Source organism: Hylaeus volcanicus, chromosome 3, assembly GCF_026283585.1.
Source record: "Hylaeus volcanicus isolate JK05 chromosome 3, UHH_iyHylVolc1.0_haploid, whole genome shotgun sequence".
NCBI lineage: Eukaryota > Metazoa > Arthropoda > Insecta > Hymenoptera > Colletidae > Hylaeus > Hylaeus volcanicus.
This window is the reverse complement of record NC_071978.1, coordinates 29,598,958-29,611,453: the sequence shown is the minus strand read 5'-3', so window position 1 is coordinate 29,611,453 and position 12,496 is coordinate 29,598,958. Positions and strand designations below refer to the sequence as shown.

At 49.7% G+C, this 12,496-nt stretch overlaps 1 protein-coding gene across 3 annotated transcripts in view; it reads left to right on the top strand.

Annotated features, from left to right (window-relative positions):
* The window catches only part of LOC128874476 (protein dead ringer homolog), an 82,326-nt gene that overhangs the window by 66,444 nt on the left and 3,386 nt on the right, over positions 1-12,496 (top strand). For all 3 annotated transcript variants that reach the window (XM_054119312.1, XM_054119311.1, XM_054119310.1), the window contains 2 exons: positions 8,101-8,284; positions 11,998-12,356. In XM_054119312.1, the coding sequence (XP_053975287.1) occupies positions 8,101-8,284; positions 11,998-12,356 (543 nt within the window). The remainder of the gene's footprint in view (positions 1-8,100; positions 8,285-11,997; positions 12,357-12,496) is intronic.

The following is a 12,496-nucleotide window of genomic DNA, read 5'->3' as shown; positions in this document are numbered from 1 at the left end:
GAGAGAGAGAGAGAGAGAGAGAGAGAGAGAGAGAGAGAGAGAGAGAGAGCTCAGGACGGTTCTCCGGCACGTTCCAGTGCTATAGATAGCTCGCGCACGCGAGCTCTTCGAGCCGAGCGAAAAGCATTTAGCAGGATGACGTTCGCACATTCTAGACGTCTCGACGCCGGCCGTTCTCGCCGATCATCCGTTACGTTCCCGTGACGTAATTGTCGAATTCTTGCTCCGACAGTCTGCCTTCGCTTCGACTTGCAGCTTCCCCCTTTCCTTCATCAACGGTGTCCTCACGAGCACAGTTCGACGGCCCGTGACAAGAGTTATCGTTCGGAGCTCGACGATTGATTAACATGTCGCGGTGGCTGGCTTTTTCGCGATCCCAAGCGAATCGTTCGATTCGACTTTTCATCCGGGATCGCGTTCACCTCCTCGAAGTCGATCCAGCCGAAGATGATCCGCGGGAAAACGCGACGCGCGGAGGGTTGGTTCGGATGAGCGAAAGAAATTGGAGAACGGGTTCCGCGTTCTGCGGCCTCGACGCTGCGGCCAGGCGTGGGAAGTGAAATACGAGCGTGCTAGACGGCCAACGGCCATTTCCATCCTGCCGGTTTAGTATTGGCGGGGCCACTAAGTCTGAACTAATTTGCTTATTAATATTTCACAACAGCGCCGATCGCTCTGGGGGTTCTTGATATATCGTCTCCCCCACTTCGTCTATGTTCTCTCTCTTCGAACTTTGCTTCCTCCATCCTCTCCTCCTTAGGAGAAAAATTCCAAACGAATGTTTATCCGCTTGCTCGTTGAATGCGAACTCGAATTTTTGTTTGAACAAATAAAAATTTCAAGCTGCTACATCGCGAGAAACGCACCCAATTCGGTCGGCAAAGGTTTTGGGTGGTCGTTTAACGAGCTTTCCTTTAAAGACACGGATTGGTTGCGTATTGCAAAAGGTTCGGACGGAGGTAATTATCGCGCGACGAGCTGCCTCGCCGCGATTAACGTCGTTAAAGCTCACAACCGCATCGGCGCGTTTACGATCCCTGACGAATCCGCGTCGCGATAGAGGCGAGGAACGCGCCGCACGCGGCCATGGAACCCGCGGGGATATTTGGGTCGTGACGCCATGCAGTCGCCGTCGCAACGACGGACTTAAACCCTTATTTTGGCAGAATGACAAGCACGAATCGAAAGTTATTTCTGCGGAGCTCGATATACAGGTTGATTTATGGCTGGCATCGGATAATAACGCGACCGGGCCGCCGTATCGCGGCCTGCATTGGCATTTTATAACCCTGTAAATAGCCGCGCGCGTCTTCCCTCCGTGGATTCTCCGTTGGATGATTGGTCCAACGAACCGAGAGTTAACGTTCGAGATCTCCGCTTCCTTCGATCGTTCGTTTTCAACGACAGCTACTGTCGATCCCGCGATGACTGTTTCGTTCTTCATGTTCCGTATCAAAGCGGAGTCTAAGACGCGTTTTCAAACGCACGTCGATGGAAAGTTGCGGTAACTGCCGGCCTTAGAGCAACGGAGTACCGGTTAACGTGCCATTTTACGTCACATCAAAGCTTCGCCACATTGTTGGCAAGTGCCTGGCAGTCCTCCCAGCCGTGCATCCCCCGTACTCGTGATCGCGACCAGGGGGCCACGACGCACCAGCCGTCTGCGAGCAAACAAACGACGACGCTCGAGAGTACTCGACGTCCTCTTCGTTCTCCTTTTCTTCTTCCGTTCGTCTTTCATACACCGAGAAGACTGCGCTCGACTTGGACAAAAATGTACACGGAACCTTTCTTCGACTGTGATTCAATCTGCAGAAGACATTGCTGTTCGAGGCGGACAATGAGTCAGAATGGGACGGAACGGACGGAGCGAGGCGTTGATTTTATTGTTTCGAATGGTATTTCGAGCAGTGCAATCGCTCCTTTGGCAGCTCGCAGTAAGGGTTTATTGCTCGTGATATTATTCGGAGACTTTATTGTCGCTTCGTCGGCCAACGCGTATATATAGGTCGTGGCTCGCCGTTACTATCAAGCCGTGGCCCACCCAGGTTGCAGACGAGTCTTTGCGAGTATCACGGGCCAACCGGACGAGGAAGAAGAGCTGAAAGAAAGACGGACGAAGAAAGCGGACGAACGAAGACGGACGAGGTGGAATTATTCCTTCGCGCGCCACGCCCTGGCTGCGGATCGTGTTTTGTCTATCTTCTGGAGCGCGGTCCTGATCCACGTCGCCCGGAAACGTCATCCCCCGAGTGACGCTGATGACGTGCACTTGGACGTACAACGAGTAGGACTAATTCTGGATGGGGCACAAATGTCAAGAACGCCGTAGACAATTATTTATCACAGTTTTGAACATTATTAATCTCACAAAACGATACCATTAATTCCTATTTGTTACAATTAGTGCATTCAACGGATGATTCTTAATCTTTGTTGAATGGTAGACGCTAACGAAGTTTTGGTAAACGTATTTTTTTTAGATCAAACACTGAACACGACGAGAGGAGGATGCTCGTTTCTTGACGGCTCCTAGCACGCGATATAGGATCGTTTTGTTTTCCGGGATTAGGCGAGGGCTCTGAAACGAGACCGAGGATGCCACCCACGAGACGTAAGCCACTCCCGGGGTCGGTCCAGGGGGTTGCCACCGACGGAGATACAATTATTTGATCGGCGAGCAACAAGTGGTTTCAGGGAGGTTCGCGGGGGATCTTCTATTCTAGTCGGAGAGATTTCGATGCCTCGATAGAAGGGCTCCTGCCAGAAGGGCACAGCCCAATGATAATCCTACTTCACTCAGCGATATATCGAGATCGCGTCGCGACGATCTTGGCTTCCTGTGGACGCTAAGAAAACGATGACTTATTCGTTAACGTTTCAAATGAGGGGTGTGCATCGATAAGGAGGCAGCACCATTTTTTCAAATTTTTTTCGAAAATAAAAAAAAAAACGTTTTAAATCTCAGATTTTTGAAATTTTCTTTCTTTTTCTTTTTCATATCATAGGAACCTAATTATGAAATTATGTCATTCCGGATTCCATCCTTCCTTTTCAGAGCGGTGGGGGTAGGATTAATGTTTGGAGCTGCCTCCTTATTGCAGCACACAAGGGTACAGGGTACGAAGGGGATTCCATTGGACGATATTTAAAGGTCCGAGTGGGTGAACAATGTCGAAAGTGTTAAACAGAACTCGTATTAGGGATTTCAGTTGGGAGATGTGCGAAGACGAAGTCAAAGAGGCGGTAAAGAAGGGAGGTAATAAAGTGCAACAGGGAGGGAAAGGGGGCGCGTGTCTGCTCGACTCGCGTTTGACGAGGCAGAGGCGAGACCCGGCGCAACCCCTCGACGTTCCATCGCGACTCCCTTGACAGTTAGCTCCGCTAAGACGGATCGTAAATTACGCCAATATTTCCGCGAAATCCTAACAAGATTATAAAGCAGATTGTAGCACTGTTCGCAGCGGCGGCGGCTGCTGTCCTCTCCTTTTTTCCTGCGGACCCTTTCTCGGTGTGTGGAACGAAGGGCTGGAGCCCGCGTAAGAAGAAGAAGGAAAGAGAGAATGGTCGGTGGTGCTAAGGGTGTTCACGGAACGGGGTAGGAGCGGAAGAGAGATCTATTTATAATACGTTTGCGTCTTTGCAGGGGCCCAAGCCGGTGGAGGCCGTAAATGTCGCGTGTATTTCATATGAAACTCCACCCCCTCCCGGCTATTCCTCGCAATGCCAATCTCGGTCTTTCGCTCCTCTGATAATACCGAGCGCTAACAAAGTTAACCCGCGCGGAGAGGCTCTTCCTTTTTTTTCCATTTTCTGCGTCCACTTCGTGCTCCACGGCGACGTTCCTCGCCGTCTACTCTCTCCCTCGTCGTTTCTTTTGTCCGTTCGAGGATCGCGGAGCACGGACGGGAAGAACGCTATTAAGCGGATACCGAGTGGACGATATGGTTCGTTGATCTCCCAACCGAATACTTCTTCGGAGAGATTTTTTGCTGGTATTGTTGAATAATAATTGCAGCCAACACTTTCGCAAGTCGTATAAGAAATCGTGATAGTAGACCGTTGCGGGACAAAACTCGAAGGGAAGGTAAGCGATGCGTGGTTCGGGGTATATTCCGTCGGCAGTTTATTCGATAGATTCTAGGGTCGCCACGCGAGATTCCTGGAAAAGTCGTTTCGCGCGCGACCGTTCGGCTTTTAAAACAGCCGCGCAGGCCTCAGTTCCTGCGTCGGTTAATAAAGGCCTCCGACATAGTCGATCGTTATTAGATCGGGCACTCCCCTGGCCCGCCAAACCTACCCGCCCAATATACTTCGCAATAACCCATAAAATGCAACATTTTGTTTCGTATACCAATTATCCCCTCTCTGGTGTGCGTCGACGGGTCGGTTGTGCTTCGTTTCGGTGCTATCGTCCTACCATATTATCGAACAACGTGGACGAACGAAAAACAACCTTGCCATTACCTTCGAGTCCTAGAGCCTGTTTCGCGATCGCGCTGTCTCGTTAACGTCTGTCGTTCGAAACGTAGAGCGATTCGAATCAGGGCCAGTGGCGTTTCCTTCGAAGTATCGCGTCAACCACGGTACACGTGCCTCACGTCTCACAATTAGTTGCGCCATTCTCTTGACGATTGACGTAAAGTTAATTCGGCATGCACGATAGGTGCAAAAAAAAAATTAGTCGGACGAACTCGAGTAATGCCTCTTGAACGTATACGAGAACGTCCACGTTTGCCTGTCCGATACGAAGCTGAATTTGCTGAATATGCAGTGGACAGCGAGCAGACAGATAAAGGAACATTAATTTGTCACGATAGCGTGAAAAACCACAACCTGCCATTATGTTACCGTCGCAGGTTATGCTTCGTGAAATGCGTCGAGCGATAGAATCTCAGGGTTATGTGCATAGGCCCGCAACCGGTCAGGATACCTCGAGAAACATCAGGAAAGTGTTCAAACAACAGATATCACTGTATCGGCCGAAATCGAGTCCTTTCGAACGGAACTCGATTTTCGCGCGACTGAAAAAGGTTAATGGGGGTGAGCGAGCCGGGTGGCTCGGCATGTACATCGCGCCAGTTTCGCCCACCCCCTCCGTTCTCAACGAACCGCGTGAAATTATGAACAACGATAGTACGTAACACGTAACGCCTGTACGCCAGTCGAATGGCTACTTTGGCTGGTCGAAGCGAGCATGCAATGGCCACCATTGCGGCTCGCTACGGCTCGAATGCGCTGGCGGGACACGGCCGCGACGGCGGCGGTGGCGGCAGTCATTATAAAAATAACTGCTGATTGGACGCCCTACCAAGAAAAGTCGTAATCGCATCCTGAAATGCCTCTTCTCTCTTCCCTTCGCCTCCTTCTTCGCCCGTGGTTCCCTCCGTTCTTCTCCCTTCGCCATTTCTTTCTCCTTATCTTTGCATCTCTGTCTTCCTTCTTTGGTCGCGGATTTCTGCTCGGTGCCGAACAATGAGTCGCCCATCGCCGCCTCCCACGCCTTTCTTTCTGTTCTCGGGTTCTCCAGGACCTCGTCTTTCGCGCGACGTCCATCACGGTTCCGTCATCTGGCCCGGTTATCGCGCACGAAATGATACGTTTGCTGTTTCTATCAAAGTAAATCCACGTGAAAATAACGACAAGATCGTCGCAACGTTCGATTCGTATGGCTGCAATTGTAAGATGACAAAGTCGAGAACAAAAGCGTGAACCGCGTCGGTCGACATGTACGGGCTTTCGAGTCCGCAGGTTTGACGGAGCGGGCGGAGTATGGGAGGTAGGGAAGAATCGGGCGCCATTTTGCGAGCGCAGCTTTTATCGCTGCGCCCTATATAGGAGCATTATGCCTGGGTTGCCGGGTTGCGCGTATATCAACAATAATTGCAGGGCCAATAATAAAGCCGGAGGGGCCACGCTCGATAGCCCGAAATTGCTGGTTCCCCTACCCCGGTCTGCTACGTTTTATTGCCTCCACTCTCGAGAGCAGAAATGGCGGCAGCCCCCTTCGTCCTTCTCGATGGCGGATAAACGATCCTGCGATACGATGCCACGATGGTAGCGATGGGCGCTCGGTGTTCTTTCTATCGCGAGCTTAGAACAACATTCTCCCGTGTTTCACGTGGTTTCACTCTTTTGGCATAGTATCTAGGACTTATCGCTAGACATTTGATATCACCTCGGTCACACTGCCTTGGTCAGGTTTCTGCAAACAACATTTTAAGAACGAAACACAAGGACCACCATGATAAACATATTCTCCTCTGTTTTATCAAGTCCAACTAAAGTTTTTTCTTGTACAACAAACAAATAAATAAATATTAAGACGATCGGTAATGCGCACATCGAAGCCGTCGCTAACCGTCTCGATGGAAGTTTGCTCGGTTCTGTTGAACAGGGTGAGCATACCGAGTCTAGTTATCTGCCTCTCGCTATTATTATTATTACAGATACTGCTGCCGTTTCCGCGGCCTTTTCTCCTTATTATTCCTCTCGCTGGGGCTGCGTTGTTGTTGTTGGTGTTGTTGTTACCTGGTGGTGATACTGCTGCTGTTACACCGAGGTGTTTCGTACGAGGAATCGTTCGTGAGCTCGTAAAGAGCCGCAAAGGAGTGCTCGCACGCGCGATAGTCACGAGTATTGCCCTTGTTAACGCCCCGTTAACTCGAACCTCTGGACAAACTCGTAAAATTTACCGGCTTCGAGCCGGCGAGTCTACCACGCAGTGTACACGGCTGCCGGTGTATTTTCGCGTGACTTTAAATCGTGTTGGAATTATGCATTTAGTGCGAACGTCCACCTGAACGTCGCGATGCGGGAACTTCTCACCTTGATCTTCGTTCACCTCTAGGAAGATGTCGCGGTTGAAAAGAAAGAAAAATAAAATCAACGAGTTCGAATACCATGCATCGAATAAGCTTCGAGTAGATCTCGTAGTAGTAGCGGCAAAGAGTGTTAACGTATCTATCTTTTGAAATAAGTAATGAAAATATCCGATGTCGTGACGACACCGCGCAGTTTAACACGTATAGAAATTCGCGCGTTGTTCTGGATCATTTTAGTCCGTGCGCACATTTTGAAAGCATCGCGTCGGATTATGGTAACGCGAAAGCTCGTAAAGTCGACGTTTACGTATATGTAGAGATAGTCGCGAACGCGTCGCTACTGCTGTTAACACCCCGTTAACACGAATCTCGAACAAGCTCGTAAAAATTCGACGTCACGGTGAATGCGTCGACTGCATAGATGAAATCTCACGGAGTTATTGAAATCTGTTCGAACGACTGTAACTAACCGTCTCTTAGCGCTGGTCTTGCAATCTTAAAGACAAGATGTGCCGGTTACCCTAAGACTATTTATTTCGAGGATTATGAGAGGATCACTCGGGATTACGAGACTTTCATCGAATCGAACACTTTGACCCTTGGTCCTATCCTTCCTCTAGACAACCCTTCTCGTCCAGCGTAGCTTGTCTTTTGTCTGCTATTTGCTGCACACTCGCGTACGATACAGGTAAGGAGCTCGTAAAAGCTACAGCGCTCGCGTGATCGTTACGAATTCGTTATTGGTCTTGTTAACGCCCCTCGCTGGAAGCCTTGGACAAACCTCGTAAAATTTCGTCGGTGCACCCTGTGCGAAGCATCGTCGAAAATGCGCCAGAGTCGATCACGTGACGGATAAGGAGACCCCGAGGTCTCGAATTTTACTTCGAACCGAGCGATACACCTTCGCTTTAACCCTTCTCCAATTTTTTTTCTCGGTTTATTTCCCTCATACTTTAGGCTGTAATCACGTAGTCGCGTTCAGGATGCGGTGAAGGTGACTTTGAGTCGACGATGAGAAGCGACATCGATCGGAATGATACGACTATCGTAAATTTTTTCGTATCGGTAATTTCGCAGAACTTATAATGCACCGTCAGGGTTTAGATCGTATTTTGTTTATCACGCGACTCGGTCTTGTCCACTTTTTGCTGCCCTTGATGCGGCAATGAAGCGTACACGTCGAGTTGCAACGCGTGCAATTTAACGCTTGAACATTCTCACATCTTTTACGACAGATTTCGAGCGTGTTGTACGTAACGGTCTGTTTTACTTTCAGGGACTCCGATCAATCGGTTACCGATTATGGCGAAGTCGGTCCTGGACCTGTACGAGTTGTACAACTTGGTGATCGCCCGAGGCGGGCTCGTCGACGTAATCAACAAGAAGCTCTGGCAGGAAATCATCAAAGGCCTCCACCTGCCATCGAGCATCACTTCCGCTGCGTTCACTCTGCGCACCCAGTAAGTAGATCGTGAAGTTTCTCATCCGGGACCCTATTCTACCCGTGCCTATTCGCTGGTAATTCGCATACAATGAGTCCCCGCGTTCGACAAAAGCTCATCTGAGCATGAAATCTGCACCGATGACTAAGAACCCGGTCTTTTATGTTACTGCGCTTTCCGGAGGAGCTGTCCGTGCCGCGGCGCTTTTTCTGCAATCAGAAAAAAAAAAAAAATGAGAAGCCTGACCGTCGGCGTCGAAGGACACCTCGGTCCATCACACAGTTTCCACGGTTTCGTTCCCTCGAACGAACGAAAGCAAAAGCGGTCAGGCGATTCCACGTGCCACGCGTTTCTCACCGAAATCGATACGAGCGCGTGGGAGTAATCAAAACGAAACAATACAGGCGGCACGGGACCTATCGGAAGAGACATCAAAGAGTGCTCAATGTCTTCCGTACAGCCGTTGTTTGTAAAACGCTATCATCATTACCGGTAGCGAACACGAATACCAAGGTGGATTGTTTGTGTGCTTAAAATGGCGGCTTGTATCAGGAGCAGTGTGTTCTCCGCGAAACAAAAATATACAGTGCGCCGCGGCACAAAAGAAGCTCGGCCAGGGGGGAAGACACATTATTAGCGTTCCTGGCCATGCTGGGAACACTCAGAACCGTGGAAAGGCCCGAGAGTCGGCGACGGCTCGTGCCGGTTTAACCCCATTCGTCACCTGCCAGAGGAAGTCGACGGAACCTTTCCTCGCCTCGTCCCGAAACGAGTCGCCGAGGATCGAAGCGGTTGTCAAAACAACATGTCCATTCGTGGCTGGGATTCGGCGAACGTGGTCGTTTCGAGCTGTCCGCGGCGGAAGTACTCGGAAAAATACGAGACAATTTCTCGGAATCAAAGTCTGCCCGAGGCTTCCTCGGCCAGTGTTCCTCGACTATTATTAGTCGGGGCTTCCGTGTGCAAGCCGCGGCTGCATGCAGCATTATTCCAACGTTACGCCAGCTTTGCGACTGGCTTCGTCCGAGATCCCCGCGGATTCTGTAAACTTGACGGTGACGGATACCTTTCGGCTCCCGTTACCGGTCATCGTCCGCGTTACGTTTGAAATCCCGAAGCCATCCTCGCGATCGATTTCGAGCAGGTCAAAGTAACAGGCAGAAAGTTGATACGAATTCGACGATCGGGTATATTTTCGTCGAGTTATTCGCATCGCGTCTAGACGGATGATGAAATTAATCGAGGTGCCGCAAATTTTGTCTCGACAAAGAAACCGTTTCGTCCGAGTACATCTCGGCCAATCGAGAAGAAAAGCAAACAACGATCTTGAGAAGGCACGTGCGCGGAACAGTTGTTTTCTTTCGCGTTTAATCGTCTTCGCGCGGACGTTTTGACGTACCGAGTTTCGTGGTTTCGACGAACAGGAATCATTTGCCGCGATACGCATTCGTTTACATAATGTCGATTTACTATCGCCTACTGGGAAAAGCGTTCGCGGTGTTTAAAAAGGTGTTAGTGTTTATGCCGGTTAATGCGCGCAAAAGAGACGATGAGCGAGGAGGGAAGAGCACAACAGATTATAAGTAGTGCAAGCTAATACGAATTACACGTGAGAATAGCGACGCCTGTGCGTGACGCGCGACAGAACGTCGGGACGCTGGTGCATCCATCATTCCACCAACCGGTTATCTCCGCCAGAGGAACAGAGACAGACAGAGGAAACGAAAATGTAAAAGGAGACGCCGGCTGCCGCAACTAGTAAATCGCGATGCTACGACTATATCGAGCCCCACGCGCCTCCAACGTGTAATTATTTATACCGCGAGGGAGGTAGTCGCGCTATTGTGTCGAAGGATACGCGATGCACACGACAAATTTGATACTCGCTGTCGGACCAACGCGGAATGAATTATTTCCAAGGGACGACGATGGTCTGAAGACGCGCTTTGGGTAAAATTGTATCGCTAAATGGAGGAAGATTAACGACCCTGGCGTTTCATGGTAACGGTGTCCCGGAAACCTGCAAATAATACGATTGTAAACACACCTATCCTTTAATTCTTGTTCAAACGAATTGTGCTTACCAAAAACACGAATAGTTTCGTTTAACGGATTATTTATCGTCCCGACAATACGGAGTAACGGGATTCCGCTCGAACAACTTTGAAACAAATGTTCGAGTATAAACTGTACAAGAGTTTCGAGATCCAACAAATGCGAAATCTGTGCCAGCGTTGCGTCGAGAGCCGAGAGAATGTAGTAACGACGACACACGGACCGCTTTGTTCGAAAACCTCCTCTTGGAAAACGTCTCGAACCACCAAGAAACTCGCAATAGATCGAGTCCTAAGGAGATCAAATACCGGCAGGTCTGATCAATCACGGTATAATCTCCGTCCTGCCGTTCTACGGTGCTGTGCCGTCTACGGTACGTAACTCGGGAGATTATGCCGTACTTAGTCAGGCTCGCGGGCCAACTCCTTTCTCTGCGTATTGAATGATTTTTCATTGGAAGTAGATAGATTTTCTCGACAGATTCTTTCGACCGAAACAGCGCGAATTCGGTTATCACCCAGAAAGAGAAATTTATGCACGGCACCAGAGTCGCACACCTGGTCAAGGACTCGCGTGCATACTCTGGAAGCTGAGGAACACGCACTAGAAAGAAGAAGAAACGAACGAAGGGTTCGCGAAGAAGGGAACGACGGGACCGAAAGGCTAGTTTCGGCCGCAGTCTGGCAGACAATCGTAAAAGCCGAACGATCCCTGTGCGAATTATAGGCCACGGTTCGCTGGTGAGAATATGTCTATTCACGAACGTGTGCGCGAGTATCGCATCTTTCCTCTCGGTTGCCTTTCGTGTCGGCTAAGGACTTTTCCATCTCATCCGATAGAGCGTTAGAATAAACAACAATTCTCGTTGCGATTTCCCAGATGGTTTTCAGGTATCACCGAGTAAGTAACGTGTCGCGTATCTTACACACCTTGCAATCGTCCTGCGAACGATTTAACCATCCGTTTGCTTCGTCGTAACGAGTCTCCTTGGCGCGATTCGTTAAAGCAATTTAGAATAAGATTTCATTTCGGCTCGCATCGCGTAGAATAAACAACTCCTCGGCACGCGAGAAGGTTAACGAGCGATTCGGTTTCCAGCAGGCTCGGCCGGTTCTCGGTTGATACACGAACGATTCTCACCGCGAACGATGCACGATGAGCACAAATTATATTTTTTCTTATCAGAAGACACTTTACGCGACAAACGTAATTTTTTCCAAATTTCTATTTGCTTCCTTCTTTTTTTTTTTTTTTGTTTAAAAAATATTCACCTTTCAGAGAGAATTTTCGTGCTCACTGTGCGGCGCGGGCGCCGCAACGTTGGTGTCGAACAGGTGTACGTGGCGTTTTCGAGGCCGAGCATCAAAGTCGGCCTAGTATTGCGCTGGATGCGAAATTAAATTAAGCGACTGATACGCGTCGTCCGGATCTGCCTTGCCAATTTCACGTCCGACGAACTGCGACGTCTTCCTCCGTTTGATGCACAATTCTATCTGCGTTTTGACGCACTTCAAATTAGTAACGCGCGTTCGTGCTCTAGCGTACATTCTTGTCTCGTTGGACTTTGTCGATCAGCGCTGTCCGAATTTGCGTTCGTCGAGTGACCTCGATTGAAATAGACGAAGAAAAAAATTGTCGCGTTTCGTACGATCAGCTCTTGATCTTTTTTTTTCCAGGTATATGAAATACCTGTATCCGTACGAGTGCGAGAAGAGACGATTGTCGACGCCAGCGGAGTTGCAGGCAGCGATCGACGGAAATCGTCGAGAGGGTCGACGAAGCAGCTACGGAGCTTACGCGGGTGGCGGGAGCGGAGGGCCTGACAGCTTGGTGCAGAGGAACCCGCACACCCCCAGCTCCCTTGCATTACACGCGCAAATGTCTCCGTTGTCATTGGTGACAGCGGTGGCAGCCGGTGGTCAACATCACGGACCTCAGTCTCTGGTGAACGGAAGCGCCGCCCACACGCCCCTGCCTCACCATCCGCATCACCCGCAGCATCCTCAAGGACCACTGGGACAGCCTCCGAATGCCGGTCAGTTTTTTCAACTTCGTTTACAGTTGTTGATCAAATTTCTCGAGAAATATTTGCGAGGCAAATTGACGAAAAATTGGTCTTTTCTTTTATTGGTAGTTGAATTTCCAAACGACAAATATTTGGTCAACACTTATTAA